General features: G+C 47.6%; 8 protein-coding genes and 1 non-coding gene across 9 annotated transcripts; 6 read left to right on the top strand and 3 right to left on the bottom strand.

The window, feature by feature from the left end:
* The first annotated feature begins 721 nt into the window (after positions 1-721).
* Positions 722-794, top strand: METBIDRAFT_t203. Its single transcript has one exon. It is a non-coding gene; the product is annotated as a tRNA-Thr (tRNA).
* Positions 795-2,177: 1,383 nt separating this feature from the next.
* Positions 2,178-2,889, top strand: RPL42 (60S ribosomal protein eL42; the record flags this gene model as incomplete). The annotated part of the gene is made up of 2 exons (XM_018854319.1): positions 2,178-2,181; positions 2,573-2,889. The coding sequence occupies 2 exons, from the start codon at positions 2,178-2,180 to the stop codon at positions 2,887-2,889; spliced, it is 321 nt and encodes a 106-aa protein (XP_018709977.1).
* Positions 2,890-3,356: 467 nt separating this feature from the next.
* Positions 3,357-3,728, bottom strand: SDC1 (Sdc1p; the record flags this gene model as incomplete). The annotated part of the gene is made up of 1 exon (XM_018854320.1): positions 3,357-3,728. The coding sequence occupies one exon, from the start codon at positions 3,726-3,728 to the stop codon at positions 3,357-3,359; it is 372 nt and encodes a 123-aa protein (XP_018709978.1).
* A 724-nt stretch (positions 3,729-4,452) lies between these two features.
* Positions 4,453-5,142, top strand: METBIDRAFT_46068 (uncharacterized protein; the record flags this gene model as incomplete). Its single annotated transcript, XM_018857988.1, has 1 exon — positions 4,453-5,142. The coding sequence occupies one exon, from the start codon at positions 4,453-4,455 to the stop codon at positions 5,140-5,142; it is 690 nt and encodes a 229-aa protein (XP_018709979.1).
* A 1,938-nt stretch (positions 5,143-7,080) lies between these two features.
* SPT3 (transcriptional regulator) lies at positions 7,081-8,277 on the top strand. The gene has a single exon (XM_018855071.1). The coding sequence runs from the start codon at positions 7,286-7,288 to the stop codon at positions 8,252-8,254; it is 969 nt and encodes a 322-aa protein (XP_018709980.1). The 5' UTR covers positions 7,081-7,285; the 3' UTR covers positions 8,255-8,277.
* Positions 8,278-8,299: 22 nt separating this feature from the next.
* Positions 8,300-10,822, bottom strand: METBIDRAFT_45672 (uncharacterized protein; the record flags this gene model as incomplete). Its single annotated transcript, XM_018857944.1, has 2 exons — positions 8,300-10,572; positions 10,645-10,822. 2 exons carry the CDS (start codon positions 10,820-10,822, stop codon positions 8,300-8,302), a joined length of 2,451 nt encoding a protein of 816 aa, XP_018709981.1.
* A 1,016-nt stretch (positions 10,823-11,838) lies between these two features.
* METBIDRAFT_45677 (uncharacterized protein) lies at positions 11,839-12,480 on the top strand (the record flags this gene model as incomplete). Its single annotated transcript, XM_018857945.1, has 1 exon — positions 11,839-12,480. One exon carries the CDS (start codon positions 11,839-11,841, stop codon positions 12,478-12,480), a length of 642 nt encoding a protein of 213 aa, XP_018709982.1.
* Positions 12,481-12,522: 42 nt separating this feature from the next.
* Positions 12,523-14,193, bottom strand: METBIDRAFT_79482 (uncharacterized protein; the record flags this gene model as incomplete). The annotated part of the gene is made up of 1 exon (XM_018859072.1): positions 12,523-14,193. The coding sequence occupies one exon, from the start codon at positions 14,191-14,193 to the stop codon at positions 12,523-12,525; it is 1,671 nt and encodes a 556-aa protein (XP_018709983.1).
* Positions 14,194-15,646: 1,453 nt separating this feature from the next.
* Positions 15,647-16,423, top strand: METBIDRAFT_46323 (uncharacterized protein; the record flags this gene model as incomplete). Its single annotated transcript, XM_018858025.1, has 1 exon — positions 15,647-16,423. The coding sequence occupies one exon, from the start codon at positions 15,647-15,649 to the stop codon at positions 16,421-16,423; it is 777 nt and encodes a 258-aa protein (XP_018709984.1).
* Between the last annotated feature and the right edge of the window lie 247 nt (positions 16,424-16,670).

Below are 16,670 nucleotides of genomic sequence, written 5' to 3' on the forward strand. Positions count from 1 at the left end.
AAAGGAGCAAAACTATATAACGAATATATATAAAAAACCTTTAAACAGCTCCCAGCTACGTACCAAGTGTCTTAGCTCGGCCCGTCCCCTTCCGTTAGTCACGGCCTGGACAGTCCTCATGGCACGTATCTGTTTACGTATTGGATATTACGTCATCGACTCCTAGGATAGGTCTCCTGAAGTAGTCGCTTCAACTCGGCTGGTTGTAGCGGACTTAAGGATCCCACTTCCTGCGACTCGCCACGCCTTCTGGTGTAGACCTTGAAGATCGTGGTGACGAACCAATTTAATTTTGTTAAGTTCTCCAATGAGTTGTCGGCTGGGGCCAACATTGAGTTCAAGCTCATGGGCTTGGTAAATTTTAGCTCTTGCCACCAGTATTTGGATGTTTCGTAGTTGTTGTAGATATGGCTTAGGAAAGCGTCGGTGGCGTATCCGTTGTTGTGGATTTGTTCTGTGCAAAGATGGCATTGAAAATCTGCTGTGTCGCTCGGTAGGGTCCTGCGCGGGACATATGATCCGTAATTGAAGTGATGGATGGACGAAAGATCGTATCTGTAGTAGTCACCGCCCATGTGCCAGTGGCTTGAAATTTTTTCCATAATTCTTGATCAAGGTCTTCTTTAAAGTCTTTAAATCCTCTTCGAAATCTGAGAAAGGGTATCGTATATATGTCCACACATGTCTATGCATTGTCTTGCATCTTGTTTCAAGCACATCAGCCTTTATGGCCAAGTTGGTAAGGCACCTCACTAGTAATGAGGAGATCGTCAGTTCGAATCTGGCTGAAGGCAATTTTTGGATTTTTGAGCTAAGTCGAAAGAAATTACCAGTATTCATTTTGTTCGCTTGGAGTAGTCTAATTTTTAACAGGAGTGGTTGGTTTAGACCGTCAGGAGGCTCTGATTTACTCCCCTGTCATGTGCATTCCTGTATTACAAAGGGTTTGGAGAAGAACCGTTGCCGTATTTTCTGTTGCAAACTTCCGGATCTCTAGTTTAGTTTGACTAGAATATTGTCGTTTGTGTCAAAAATCAAAAATTTCTCCATCAAGCAACACATGATAAATAGCAGAAATGTCAGAGTCAATCGCTGATAAGACATACTGTCTCAAAGAACAGATATTTCTGTAAAGACATTCTCATGATCAACTTCTTGTGGCTCCTGCCCAGGATACTGACATCAATATTCCTACTTTAGTTTCAGCTGTCTCTGTAAACTCTGAAGTGAATATAAGATTCCGCGTGAGTTATGAAACAACATTTGAGTAAAATGTGCCAGAATTTCAATAATGGAAACCACTTGCCAAATTCTACATTTTTGCATTCAGGTAAGGGGACAGAAAAGACATGGCGAGCTATACCAACGGAGTTTTCTGCCATGTCTTGAACCCAGAAAGCTAGCTACTACGCGTAGGCTACTAACCGTGTTGGTTTGGGGGTATAATTAGGTTTATAGTTCGCGACTTCTGAGAAGCGTACCGGGTCAGTTATGCTTGTGTGAACGCACGTCTTTTGTGTCGCTTAAAAATCAAGCAAAAATATTGTGCTGGGTTTTAGTGTTGATTTTCTGTCGGGTTGGTCTGAGTTGATATAATCAGGATGACCATCCCACGCTAGGTCTGGTAGCGTGGGAAAGCCCGATTCGACACTTCTCGAGGAATGTGTATCCTAAACGATAGAGCGAAGCTGTTGGATCTAATTTGAGAAAAATCAGCAGACTTGATCCTTTTCTAGAAAGAATGGTAATCTCATGAATACGTATATTATTCTCGCGACCACACATCCAGCTGCATGCTCTAGGCCACACATATCGCCCCACACTCTTAGGCAACAAACCACCTGTAGCATCAGTGCAACACCCGAAAAAAACACGCCACCATCACTTCAGGGGCATTTAATGCCCGGATATAAAGCCCCTAATTTGTGCTCTCATGGTAGTCCGTCAGACGTCAGAGTCACGTGCCGCCGGCTGCCCGCCACTTTCTCAGCCATTGCCCGATGGTCGCACTGCGTCCGCTGCGTTCATTGCCTTTAGGGCTGCTGCCCTCACATCCAGGTGCCGCGCGTGCCTCCCGGTACCTGCATCCAGCACGAATCTTCCCGCGCTCTCACCATCATTTTCATCCCAAAAATTTTTCCACTTCTCCCTCCTAATTACAGAACTCATCAGTCACAATGGGTATGTTGCGCCACTGAGATTTTCGAGCACCGGCAATCCCCAGTCAGGAATGCTGGACATACTTCCAGCCGTTTTGCATTGAAAAAAATCCGTCCGGATCCAGAGATGTTGACCCATGTAATCCCTATTGTGCCAGTCTATCTGCTTACAGTGGCCCTCTATATGAGCACAGGACCCACTTTCCAATACCAGGGCTTATGCACATTTTCCAATCCAATATGTGATCCCATTTGTCGAGCATATCCACCCTTCCGTTTAAAAAGTGAAGGGAGTCTAAAACCACAATGCAAACAATGTGTGGAATCTGACCCCACCCATCCATCAGCACCCTATTCCTGGTCCCAAGACACATGCCTGCCCATCTTTTTCCTGTCAAATTACTAACATTCAGTTAACGTTCCAAAGCTTAGAAGAACCTTCTGTAAGGGTAAGGAATGCCGCAAGCACACCCAACACAAGGTCACCCAATACAAGGCTGGTAAGGCTTCTTTGTTTGCCCAAGGTAAGAGAAGATACGACCGTAAGCAGTCCGGTTTCGGTGGTCAGACCAAGCCAGTTTTCCACAAAAAGGCCAAGACCACCAAGAAGGTTGTCTTGAGATTGGAGTGTGTCAACTGTAAGACCAAGGCCCAGCTCTCCTTGAAGAGATGTAAGCACTTCGAGTTGGGTGGTGACAAGAAGCAAAAGGGTCAAGCTTTGCAATTCTAAAAGTGTTTCCCTCGATCTTTTGCGGCTGCTGGTGCAGGCTGGCGTCTGTATATTACTTTCGGTTTGCCCGGTGTTAATACTTTACCCAATACAAAACCTTATTTGAAGAAACAAGCGCCCATCTCGTAGCTGCGGATGATGATTGTGTATTTAGTTGTTGTCTGTCCATTAACTCTGTAAATTGAGTGGTTTGTTCGCGTATGCTATGTGGTCGTGACATTTGCTATAGCCAAGGCCTGGTGAAACCCCCACGGTTTCAATACGGCTGCGGTTGATTGGCGCTCGAGCTTCTGGTCCCTAATGGCATTTGGTCTTTGGTCCCTAATGGCATTTGGTCTTTTGGTCTCTGTATTTGGTCTTTTGGTCTCTGTATTTGGTCTTCTGGTCTCTAAAGGCACACCGCCTCCTCAAGCCTGGGTAGGTGGCCGAAGCATAGCCTTTGAATATGATCCTTTAGCCTGGGGCCGCTACTTCCCGTTCAACTCCTTCGACCGCTGAACCAAAAACTCGCCTAGCGCCAACAAGGGATCCTCGGGTTTCTTTGCACTCACGTCCTTCAACCCCTCCAAAAGGTGTTCCGTAAGATGCTTGTTTAAATACTGTCTGACCGAGGAGCCACCGACCATTTCGTGCACTGGCGGCTCGCGGGCAGATGCCAGAATCTCTGTCTTGGCTTTCTTTGCTGGAGGCCCGCTGGGATCTGGAGTCTCGTTTTTCTGCTCGGGTGCCACAGGTTCATCCGTCTTCGACGGCTCATGCTGGTTCTGAGGCCCAGCCAGAGGTTCAGTCTTGATTGTGCTGGGCGTGGTTTCGTCTCCTAGAGAAGGCGTGGCTTCCATATTTGCACAGCCGTAAATGTGTGCTTTGAAATCGGCTACAAACAAACGAAGACGTCGGGCGGAGAGAATTAGGCGATTTGTTGGAACGCTTCTCGGGCCGACCGGTAGAAGGTGCGAAGGCTGGCTCTCAGATGCGGCTCCAAAAGTGGCCCTGGCCGCGGCCCCAAAAGCGGGCCTTGCACCGGCCCAATGCCCTCTGATTTGGCCCCGAAAAGCAAGTGCCAAAAGTTTTCGTGCACAGGCATTAGAGCGTCAAGTAGTAAGAAAAAAAAACTATTTCTTGGTGAGCGAAAACGGCTAGGCAAAACACTCATTTGCTCCTCCAGTGCTGGTCTGGTATGAGACACAGGTGGGGCCGGATATCTAGATGGTGCGAGACGGGCCCTGGACAGAGTGCAATCCGTAGTGCCTCGGCGAGGCCCAATATCAGCAAACATGGCAACTCAAGCATACACCCTGACCACCACAAATTGAATGAAATTCTGGGCTTAGACATCATCGCAAAACCCAACCAAAATCTACCAATAGATCTGTAAAATACGGCAGTTCTTCGAGACCGGGCCCGTGTGCTCCTCCCATTTCTTGGAGCCGCAGTGGCCCCGGCACATTTTCGCGCACCGGCCCCATCAGTGCTCTCCTGCAAATCTAGAGGTTTTGGCCTGGGTCCACCAATAAATATCCAGACCCCCCACCACCGAGCCCCAAACAACATAGCGCTCGCACAATGGATCCCTTCAATGAGGTCGAGGAGGACTGCTGGGCGCAGATCCACGCGCTACAATCGTTGGTCTCGTCCACCAAACAAATCACTGGGGAGCGCAAGCTCGATTTCCAGAACGACTATCAGGAGTTGGCCGAAACTTTGGAAGACCTCAGGCAGGCCGTGCACATCTCGGAGCTGAACCCGGCGCAGTTCAGTTTGACATCTTCGGACATAGCGGACCGCAAGCAGATTCTTGCGCACTTGCAGAAGAAAATACACGATCTTAATGACACGTGGAACGAGCTTGTTACGAATCCACACAGGCCACGTGAGGTGACCACGATGTCCAACCGCATCAGCCAGGAAGGCTCGGAAAACCCGTTTGCCGACGACCTGCGCCTAGACCGCGAGTTTGATCTGTTCCAGCAGCAAGAGGTGATCCAGTCACAGGACTTGCAGCTTGACCTGATCCACAAGACCATGCAGAATTTGAATCAGCAGGCTGCCCTCATGGGCAATGAGTTGGAGGACCAAGGATACATGCTAGACGATCTCGATAACGAGATGGACGCTGTGGGCAACAAGTTACAGCGGGGGCTTCGAAGAGTCAACCACGTGATCGAGAGGAACAGGGAGACCGCCAGCAACTGGTGCATAGGCATCCTCGTGGTGGTGTTGTGCATCTTGTTGGTGGTGCTTATCGCCGTGTAGAGCACGGCGATGACCATTAGATGAATACAGTATAAGAGTGAGAGAAGGTAGAGGAGTATAGAGGTGAAGTTCACCGGCATACACAAGAAACAGAGCAGGTTCGAGAGGGAAAATTGGTAAAGACATAACAGGCCGAGAAAGGAATCGCTTTCTCGGCCAAAATTAGTACTGGCTAGAGCTGTCTAAGCTGTTAGTATGAGATACAAATAAATAAGTTTGGAAACAGTGAAGTATCAGACAAAGAAAAATAAGGTAGCTTGGTTTTTTCCACACCGACAGAAAGTCTCGAGCCAAATGCACTCAGAATCATCATATTCACTGTGTAAGATTGAGACATACAATTTTGCACACTGCGAGAGAATCATGCAGCGGGAAATTGCCGGCTCTTTATATATTGTGCGAAGAGGTTACCCGACCCGGCTGCCGCGCGTCGAAAAACGGTGAAACCTCAGGGTTCACCAGAAGACGAAAGACGAAATAGACGGACAAGAATACGGCAAGTATTGTCCGATTTTTTTTTTTTCAATTTCGTATATTGACTTATTTTTTAGTGCTCTCAGTTTGGTGAATTCTGTTTATAGGTTCCAGTAAGTGATATGAGCAATCCGTCTGGAGCACTCTAGCATGTCCTAATGTAAGACTCACCGAGTGCTCCTGTAAATGGACCATCAAGGCCGGCAACTAAAAAATGAACAAACAACAGCCATATCGGTCTCCTGTTAACAAAATGATTCTAAACGAGCGAAACTTTTTTTCATAAAAACGAAAACCCAAAAGTGTTTGGATTGAAGGCAACGTCAACCCATTCGTATTCTGGCTTCTGTATTTTCAAATCAAAAACTATGGGGCTCGGTTGTATTTCCCCGTGCCAATCTGTAGCTTCACCTGCCTTCCTTTGCTACAACATGAAGGCTTGAATATAAAGTATGAAAAATATGAGCATCGTACTACTAATTTACATTCAATTCAAGCAAAATGATGCCGTGAATTCGAAAAATATGACCTCTTGTCCCATCAATCAGGTGATACAAGAGTTTGTAATATCTAAAAAGTACGGGGAGTACTACTCGGATCCTCGCGCAATATTTGCCGGGACAGCTCTACATAAGAATTTTGCATCCATTTCGGTACCTCAAGTATTCTGAAGTAAGGACTGGGCTGACTTAATTTCATTATGATGCATGTCAGAATTCTTTCTTGTTTACCTCTAATCAAGAATCACAGACCAACGTGGCCGGCTCCTTGAACAAGCTAGACAAATGCACTAATTCGCAATGAGTGAATGCGCAAGAATCGAGGTATAACTTCCTCAGACAGCGCGGTGAAGTATGTTTGACATGAATGTAGATCACAGCCTTGTACTTTCCATCGGCCGAGATGACAAAGGGTATTTTCACGAGTTTTTTCCATGAATTTTTCTTCAGTCATTTTTCGAGACTCTTACTCCGTTTTGTCCATGTGGTTTCCTAGCCAGGAATGAGACGACACGTTGGATTATTTTAAACTAGGTTGCATTTATGTTACTGGTCATACTTCTGTCGAGCAATCATGGGGAGAGACATTGCTTTCCCGAAGTTCGAAGTATACTTAGTGGCGCATATGTACGTTCATTAGGTAGGCTGAGACTCACCAAGCAACATTGGTATAGAGTGTTGTGGTTGATCAGCCCTGAGAAGCGTCTCATATTTGTTTTTTATAACTTTACGTGTGTATTGGCCAAAATTGTGCTGTAAGTCATACTAATGAGGTGTTGCTGAGACTCCGGATCCGTGCAATGCTTTTGATTCATTCCACTAGCACAACGACTGTCGCACCCCAGTTACTATAGAAAGCGCGCTTCAACTCAAGGTCATCTCTGACGCCCAAGAAATCAGGCTCTTTCCGGTTCTTATCTTTAAGTACAGAATCCATAATTGGGCTTCATTTGAGAAATCCCAACTGGGGCCTCGTATTTCCATTGTATCAAAATAATTAGTCTCGTCTTTGTATGCAGTCTGCCTCGATTAATCACGAACCTGACGGTGGATTCCCAAGACATTTAACCAACTTATTTTCCATCAAGCCGGCTGTTGCTCCGTCCCTTCTTTTTTACGCTCTTCACCCAAACCTCAGATTTGCCAGATAGTATCATCTTGCCACACACATGTCTTCACAAGACAGGTCTCGGTACCGCGTTGAGGTGCAACAAATGATGTTTGTTTCTGGCGAGACTAACGACCCGCCCGTGGAAACAACCTCGCTCATTGAAGATATCGTCAGGGGCCAAGTTATTGAGATTCTTCTACAAGCAACAAAAACGGCGGCTTCACGAGGAACACGGTCCATTGCTCCTGAAGACGTGATCTTCCTAATAAGACATGACCGTGCCAAAGTGACCCGCTTGATCACATATTTGTCATGGAAGGACGTGAGAAAAAACACCAAGGACGAAGGCGGTGGCACTGAGTCGTTAATGGAACAAGAAAGCGGTGCTGCAGCGGCCCCTGCGGGCAATGACCAGTCGAAAATGATCACACGGTACAGAAAACTGAAAATCAGATTGCCCTGGGAAGTCCAATTCATGTTCAGTGAGCAGCATTTGGAAACTGCCGAGGAGGCTGAGGAAGTGGACGATGAGGAAAAAGCCGCCACGTTGGCGTCGGTGAAGCGGTTGAAAATGGCCGACGAACGTACAAAGTATATGACCAAGGAGGAGTATGTTCATTGGTCCGAATGCAGACAAGCGTCGTTCACATTTCGTAAGGCAAAAAAGTTTCGGGAATGGGCGCAGATTACGCAGATCTGCGAATCGAGACCCAATGATGATGTCATTGATATCTTGGGGTTTCTTACTTTTGAGATCGTTTGTTCATTGACCGAGGAGGCGATGGCCATCAAGGTTTCTGAGGATAAGCTTGTCCAACAGTCGCTCCTGAAAACCGGCACGCTCAACAAGGAAATCGATAAGCGAAAAAGAAAATACTTGTTTGACCGGCCAGACGAGCTGGCGAAGCCGCTACAGCCTTACCATATAGAAGAGGCGTGGAGAAGACTCCAAGCGATAGACTACAAGCACAAGGCAACGCGGTCCTTTGGAGGTGGCATGCTCAAGTCTAGGACAAAGGTGATATAGTGAGGTTTTCATGTTTCGTATGTGCTGATGGATGTACAGAAATGTTTAGACTTTGCTACTAAAGGGTCCGGTGGCCAATACTTCTTCGACGCCATCGTGGAATTTGCGCCAACCAAGAAAGTCTAACAAGCCCCTCGTGTGAGAGGTGCACATGTTCGATTTGTCCAACTCAATAATGCCTTGTTGGAACGAGGCCCAATATCGGGCCATGGGAGCCAAATCTTTAATGAATGCCTGGGGACTCATGCTGAAGCATACTGAGGTATCCGGTAAGCCCTGTGTCTCGGGCTGATCGTCCGGAATATCATCTGATGACCGGCTTCTTGTTTGAACACGCGTGCTATAGAGTTCTTGGATAAATTTAGGGAGTTTCTTGGCCCTTGAAGATATGAAGTTGAGCACTGTGCCCCTTATATCGTTGAAGTTCATTCTGTAGTTGTGTGCTGGTTCCTCCTCCTGCTCGAATAGCTCCTTGATTAAATTACCCGTATTAAGCTCGTAAGGTAGAGTTCGTTGTTTCAAATGATGAGAGTCGTCAATGACGTAAATATCAAGAAGCTCGTTGATTTGAACATCATGTAGAATTGAGGAGTGCGTGTTGGCCTCGATAATGTCTGAAACAGACACAGCATCTAACTTGTCAGCCACGGAACTTATGTCGGTGGTAATTGCTTGTTTCGAGGGTTGTGGAATGTACAGAATTTCGGAAATTCCCGAAGCGGGTGGTCGAACACGGCATAACCATTGACAGCGCATCAAAGCTTTCCGCAAATCTGTGCCTGACTTTGTTTCACAATCACGAATGATGCCATCAAGCACCTCGGGTGCCAAACATACCTTCTCGCTGAACGCACAAAGCCACAAATACTGCTTAATCTCGTTGATTGACTTGGTTTTCAATTTGAGAACTGCGCTCTGCTCCTCTGCGAGCTCAAGAATGTTTCTTGGTATCACACTGACATCTTTCACCGTGACAACTATAGGCCGCCTGGAATAATTAATTACCTCTTGGACCGTAGTCCAGAAGGTCTTGTCCTGCTCAAAAAGAATATCACAGTCTTCAAACAAGACTAGTCCTTTTTGAAATTTCTTTTCGTCATGCTTTTGGTGAATGATCTGCGATGTGCAAAATTCTCGAAGAGACGAATGTATGTCTTTTCTAGACCTTGCCTGACCCGTGTTAATTTCATGTACATAGCCATCCATTGCGGACATTGCAGCATAAATGGATGCAGACTTACACGAACCAGAGTCTCCTTGAACCACAAGAATGGGCACAAATATATCTTCATCCGTGCTTTCATCGTCCTCCTCGAAGTCGTTGACAATGAAGCTCAGCATCAAGACTTCTCGCTTCCGCTGTTTCTTCTGTTGTTCTTTCATCTTCACATTTCGAGGCACCTTCGTTGATTGAGTCTCCAATACCTCGAAAGCGTTGAACATCCATCTGTCGAGAAACAGGCGCGACTCTTGGTCCATTAGTAAGGATTCAATCTGGCTAGGCTGGAATTTCTGCGGCCAGTTCAAATGGCTTGATGGCGATGAATCGTTTTGTATAAATTCAGAAAGAATGTTGATGTGGGGTGGGCTCGCGAAAGCCAATGGGGCATTCCTTTTGATGAGTGTCTCCGAATCAAGTGATTTGAGAATCTCATATCGTAGCCGTGGGATAGTATGTGTGGATTTCGATGTAGTGGGGAGATCTGGCACAAATTCGGACATACTTCCCCCAGATAAATCGATATTTGGTTGCTTAACTTTGCTTAGTGATATGCCGGTGACGGGCGGTATCCTTGATTTGCCTATATCGTGTACCACATGCATAGCATATCTAGGAATTGGCAGAGGATGTAGTCCCTTGAGTCTTTGTATTGCGGTCAATTTGGGCGAGTTTTCAGAGGCGTATTTCATCATCATTGCAAACACGCCATTGGCACTCTTACCGTCATGACTACCGGAACTTCTCGTGTAAAAAGGGTTCATCGATTTTGAGATTTTCTCCAAAAAAGGCTTAGGTAATCGAAGCGTGACTTTGGTAGCAGGTTTCCTCTTCATTAGTGCTGAGAGTATTGAATCTCCAGGACCTGAGTTGCCTTTCGTTCTGAGCGGGTTTTCAAAGCTCTTGATCGCTGCTAATTTTTCAGGCGTAATTTTTAGACGGACTTTCAAGGTCCAATGGCCATTTGCCTTCTTTATACGACGGGGGGCAAATGAGTCAAAAATATCGCGTGCTTTCACTGATTTTGTTGCCGGAAAGAGCAGGTCTAGATCTTGGAGCTGCTCGGTCAGCTTGGCCAAATTTGTTTGTTGAGCATTGCCTTCGAATTTGACAATTTCTGATTCTGAGGAAGACTTGTCGGGGATCATCGTGGCAGGCTCGTGCTCGCCACCATGGGCCAGTATGGAGTGGTTGTTTTTCTTTAAAAAGTCCTTAACTGAAACAGTTTTTCCCGAGGAAAACACCTTGCGTTCGAGGTCTTCGATTGCCTGTAATCTTTCCGTATTTCTCTCGAATTCTCCCGCGTCAAACGAAGTATCTGGCACATCCGAAGCATCTGAAAAGGACATGAATTTTGGGTCGCAAATCGACAGTAAAAGATCGTTTTGTTCCGACTCGCCGGGTGTCTTTTTCTGCCTCTTGGTGTACTTGCGCTTCTTCCCTATTTGACTGCCTGATAATAGTGACATGAGCCGGTTTTTCGGTGCCCCTAAGATTGGCTCGTTTCGCGTACTGGCATCCACCGAGCTCATATCGTCCACTGTGACATCCTCTATTGGATCTGTCTCTGCGCCTGAGTCTTCTTCAGACAGATGCATGGAAACTTCGCTTTCTGGATATTCTATAGCAGTGCTTGCGTGAAGATACTGCTCCAGGCCAAGCAGCATTTCCACGTTGAAGTGCGGAGAAAGCTTTGTAATGATCTATGAGATCTGGGTCAAAACGCGTATTGAGTGCGGACCGCGATTCGCGTCTGGCCCGATGATAGGCAACAAGCCCCAGAACAGAGAAGTCGTGCAACAATCTTGCAATTTCTAGGATCCGAAATAGTTTCTGTTTTCTTCCTGTGAGTCTCTAGTGGACATTTGTGTTTCCAGAAGAAAAGGAACAGGTATCTATTTTTGCATGGCGTTTTATGTGCTTCATTAAGAGAGACGCGAAGATTGTATAAATAAAGCGATACTTTCTTTTCCAATTACTGTCCGTAAAATTGAAAAATGACTCACGATATTTTACAGGGACCAAGCCTTGTATTCCCAGATGTAAAAGTTTGACTACCATGGAGCAACATACTTTAAAGCTCTTTATAAGAGGAAACAGAAGCATCTAAGAAGCATTTTCGATCTTCATCAATGTCTTGCACCCAGCGCACGGTCTCTAACTACAGGCCCGACTCATCAGATAGACCTGTGCGCTTGACAGATCCAAAGCACTGGTATATTATTAGACACTAAACAGCTGCAAATAACCGCAGGTCGTTCATTACTCTATTTGCTAGCGTAAGAACCCCCCAGAAATTCTCTAAATATAGCCGGGCACTGGGCTGATTTTACACTGGGCTAGAAAGCGTTCTATAGATCTTCACATGAGTGGGTTCTCATTCAGCCTAAAGACCAACAAAGTCACAAAAGATAAGAAAGTCAAACCGGGTCTCACCAGAAGAACCGTTCCAAAAAAGAACGCGTTGTTTCACGATGAAGACGCTACAACAGACAAGAAGACCTCCATAGACGCATTTGACTCTAGTAAGGGCGCCATGCTGGGCTCAACGGCCGTGTCAGAAACACCTGTTTTGATCATAGAACCGGTGAATAGGACACACAGGCTTCGGAGGCCCAGCATTTCTGCGTATACCGGTGATGATTCCGAAAACGCCGATACCAGCAAGCTACTGGCCGAGGAGAAAGCGCGGATATCGCTTCTCAAAGGGGAGCTGTACCAAGAAACGAGCAGCAAAGTCATTGCCAGTCATTCTGAAGACGGCGACGCAGAAGCTGCACCCGAGGATTACGAAGCCGTTCCAGTGGACCAGTTCGGGGCTGCTCTTCTACGGGGTATGGGCTGGTCTGGCGAACCGGAACCGAACAATCAAGCCGGTCAAGATGTGTCCCATCGGAAACAGGGTGCTGTGTTAGGTATAGGGGCCAAATCTATTGACAAAGATCTAGAGGCAGAGTTGTTGAGCAAGAAAAACTTAGGGGTGCCGTTGATAAAACGGGAGAGGTGAGACATACTGAATCGTGTCTCATTGTATGCTATGTCTTTAAGTCTAGGCCAAGACGCCCAAGCCCAATAGGAGGATCTGGCTCATCACCGAGTGGGACCACATGGTGGACTTTTCGCGCATGATCCGCTTCTCGTCCGACTCGATCATCCGCGTGAACTCTTCGTAAATGTCGCCGATTATCGCATCATACATTTTCGTTTGTGAAATGTTGTCCACATTGTACAAGTCAGTGAGCTTCTCGATGACGGTAGTCTTGATCACCAAAGGCCTCTCGGTCTCAAGGCCATTGATATAAGATATCAAGGACCGCAAGTTCTGAAGAGAGGTGAAAGGGACAGATACCGAAGATGCCATGGGTAAATGCGGAGGTAATGAAGCCTTCAAGTCGGTGAACTTGACCTTCACATTCACAATCACGTAGTCAGAGTCACGCACCGGGACTTTCTTCTCGGAGCTACTGGCGAATGTCTCGTATATAGCCATCAAAGCGCCCTTGAGGAGATTGCCTTCGCCAGAAGAAGCAGCATTTGAGGCCGGTTTCGGGTTGGTCAAGTTTCCCAATTCTTCTAGAAACCTCCGGAACGCGCCCGAAGTTGCAACTGCAGGGCTTTCGTAGTCTGCGTTCAAATTCTCGAGATTGGGCAATCTAATGTCTGCCACAATCTCGGCCTTGCCACTAGCCAACCAGTTGAACTTCAGTTTTGGGTTGGCCGAGGAGAGAGAGCCCATATCTATACCATCAAGCTTGAACGTGACCGTGTTGTCGCTGTCCAAAAAAGTTTGGTGTTTGTGAATGGTGAACATGGAGTTGTTGACAGTGCCTGTGACAATGTCTGCGTTGAAGAAATCAATCAACAACCTGTCGCCTCTGAGGCGTGGCAAGTCGCAGTTGAATATGGAAACGTTGAGCGCGTTTGTGTCCTGGTTTCCGTGGATCTCCACAAAAGAGTCACGGATTTTGACACTGGCCAATTCATAGTTGGAGTCTAGGAACGAGAAGCCGGTAGCGCCTGCCATGTTGGTGAGTTCCTCGACCTTGTGCTCTCTGAGGTCATTTTGAAGCTCATGGGAATCGTGGTATCCGCTGAAAGACAAGGCCAAAGAGTTGAAAGTCGGGTGGATTGTTTGTTCCATGACTTGCCTCGTGTGTGTTCCGTCATTTCTTGCCACTTTCGCATGCATACCAAAAATCTCCAAGTCATAGATGAGGCCCTTTCCCTCGTACCATTTCTTGAAAGAAAGGCTGAGATTGAGGGCGGCGATCTTTGCCGAAAAGTCCAACGAAGCCAGCTTGGAGGACGGTTCAGTCAGTAGGATAGTGACGTTCTTGAACTTGAGCATGCCGTCCTCGAGGTGGGGCAAAACGTGCCCCTTTTCAAACGCAATGTGGGCCCCGAGGCCGTGCGACAAGACGCTTCCAGCTATGCGGCTGAGAAGGCTCTCGTCCTTGGCCCGGGATTTGTCCTTGCTTCCATCCGATGTCTCGTCGCCGTAGATGGTGTTCCAGAACTGGTCAAGCGTGTTGATGAAGTACATGGCCACCAAGACAAAAGTGGTTGTTCCCAAGAAGACCCAGAGCACCTGGCCCATAACGACCCAGGATGCAAAGGCCGAGAAGTCGTCGACAGAAAACGGCCGGTCGTTTCTTGTGAGGGGCCATCTGATGTGGACCCAGAGCCGCGCTGCCGGCGAGGACGCTTGTTGCAAAAGCATGGATTTTGTGACGGCACCGTTTGTCTTTGCTGGGAGAGGTGTTTCTGTGAGTTCTGTGGCCGTCTTTTCGATAGGTAGACTGGGCCTGGAACCGAGTGCAGGCTTTTCTGGGGTATCCGGGGCCAAATTGCGCCGCGAGACCAGCATGGGCCTCACAAAGATGTGTGGGTTTGGAGGCTGCCCAAAACTCGTGTTTTGAGCGCCATGGTATAGGTGTCTGTGTAAAGGGAAGAAGGCCGATTTCAGTGAGAGATGCGAGTATGGTTTGGGTGCCACGGGCCAGGCAAGCCGGGAGGCCCGACGGAAAAGCCGCGGCTGCATGTATCTGTTGAGGAGCATAGCAGGAGCAGAAACCAGAGTCTTAGAACGAAAATAAATATGAAGCAGGCCGGATATGTGGTGGGGCCGATGGAGTAGGAGGCCTCGTAGATGTATCCAATCGCCTGCGCGCAATGAGTATGGGGAAGTGTCACGTGGTATCCGCCATGTAGGCATCCCTCACGTGGCAAGAGGAAAAAACTTCCGTACAGGGAAAGTTTTTTCCCTTTCCTTTCTTCCTTAAGGGTTTTTAGAGAATAGTAGTATCCTAAGGATCCGAAGTACCGTACATACTTGAATTGAGAAATCTGATACTGAAAGGAAGCGAAAAAATAGAGGCAATAAAAAATAAAAAAAAAAAAGACGTTCCGCGCGCGGTGACCCCGGAGCAAGAAAATGTGGAAAAACTGTGCTTGGGCCAGTCGGGGCAGGTGGAGGCAGCAAGCGGGGCAGATGCCACATTGGGCTGTCGGCCGATTTTTTTTTGAGGGAGTAGAGCACTTTCTGGGGTGCCGGCCGTGATTCAGAAATCTTCAAAAAGGTGCCTTGTTTATTTTGCTGGGTTTATTGATCCTCCAGTAGTAGTATTGTTTTCGGCTTGCTACGCGGTGCGGGTCTGCAAGTTGCGGGGCCGGTTTTTCCCCCGGGCCCGGAGCATGATCTGTATTGCCGCGACAATGAGGCGCCAGTCCCAAGAGGTTTTTTTATTAAAGTCGGTTTCAGTTCTGGGCAGTTTTGGAAAGCCCAAATCACAGGGCAAACATTTTTCGAAAACACCGAAGCCTTGAACCGAAGCCCGGTATCCAGCTTCCAATTGGAGGCGGTCTGGGGGCCTCGTGGCAGAAATGAAAAGTCTCGATCACTGCGAATCTGGCGCCGGCAGACTGGGAGGCTCGAGACTGGCAGGCCGTGAACGGAAGCGCTTGCCAGGCTTACTGCGAAAATGGGGCCCCAAGGAACCTGATGGCCTAAAGCGCGGCTCATGGGCGAACAGGCGGAATTCGCACCCATTTTTTTTTTCGCGAGACGAAAAAAAATACCCCATCGGTCACGTGCCTCTCATCTCACCATCGTTTTCCATCAGACCTCTTCGGCCAATTCTAGCCTCCCGAATACGATTCCCAACATTACCACTATGGCTGCGCCCACCGCGATAAAGAATTCTGCTGCTGCACAGCCCGTACAGGCGCCTGTTGAAAATGAAGAGGTTTTGATCAACACAACCGGGATCCCCACGCAGCTGGAAAAGCCTGCCGACAACGAAGATGAGGAAATGAAGGACGACCCCCAGGAGAGCTCCACGCTTGTTTTGGACGAAAGCGGAAAACCCAGATTTGCCGCCGCGTCCAAGAGTGGGATGAAGGTCAAGTTGGAGAGCAGAAAAGTGCCGGTGCCTCCCCACAGAATGACTCCATTGAAGAACACATGGATGAAGATCTACCCCCCGCTTGTGGACCACCTCAAGTTGCAGGTCAGAATGAACTTGAAGACCAAGACTGTCGAAATGAGGACAAACAAATTTACAGAAGACCAGGGTGCGTTGCAGAAGGGCGCCGATTTCATCAAGGCCTTCACGTTGGGCTTTGATGTCGATGATGCCATCGCGCTCTTGAGATTGGACGACCTATATATCGAGACCTTCGAAGTCAAGGACGTCAAGACTTTGACTGGAGACCACTTGTCGAGAGCTATTGGCCGTATTGCCGGCAAAGATGGAAAGACGAAGTTTGCCATTGAGAATGCCACCAGGACGAGAATCGTCTTGGCCGACTCGAAGATCCACATCTTGGGTGGCTTCACACACATCAGAATGGCCAGGGAAGCCGTCGTGTCGCTCATCTTGGGTTCGCCTCCAGGAAAGGTGTACGGAAACTTGCGTACTGTGGCCTCCAGAATGAAAGAGCGCTACTGATGCGAGTATCATATCTTCTTATATTCCCTTGCATGTACATTATATCTGGTGCTGTTTTTACATCTCGCTCCGAGTTCTTGGACGAGACGCAGGTCAGAATTTCAATCGAAATAATCCTAGAATCGACAAAATATTTCCACTGGTCAGTAGACACGCCGTCGCCGCCATTCTTTCTGCAGAACAAGGTGAAGAGCGAACTTCACTTTGTAGGGCCCGGCTTTTCATGCTGGGAGCCTTCGCCACAAGT

The sequence above is a fragment of the Metschnikowia bicuspidata genome, assembly GCF_001664035.1.
Source record: "Metschnikowia bicuspidata var. bicuspidata NRRL YB-4993 chromosome Unknown METBIscaffold_6, whole genome shotgun sequence".
NCBI lineage: Eukaryota > Fungi > Ascomycota > Pichiomycetes > Serinales > Metschnikowiaceae > Metschnikowia > Metschnikowia bicuspidata.

What these genes read in the sequence shown, in the direction of transcription:
- SPT3 (XM_018855071.1), top strand. Translation starts at nt 7,286, where the DNA reads ATGTCTTCACAAGACAGGTCTCGGTACCGCGTTGAGGTGCAACAAATG.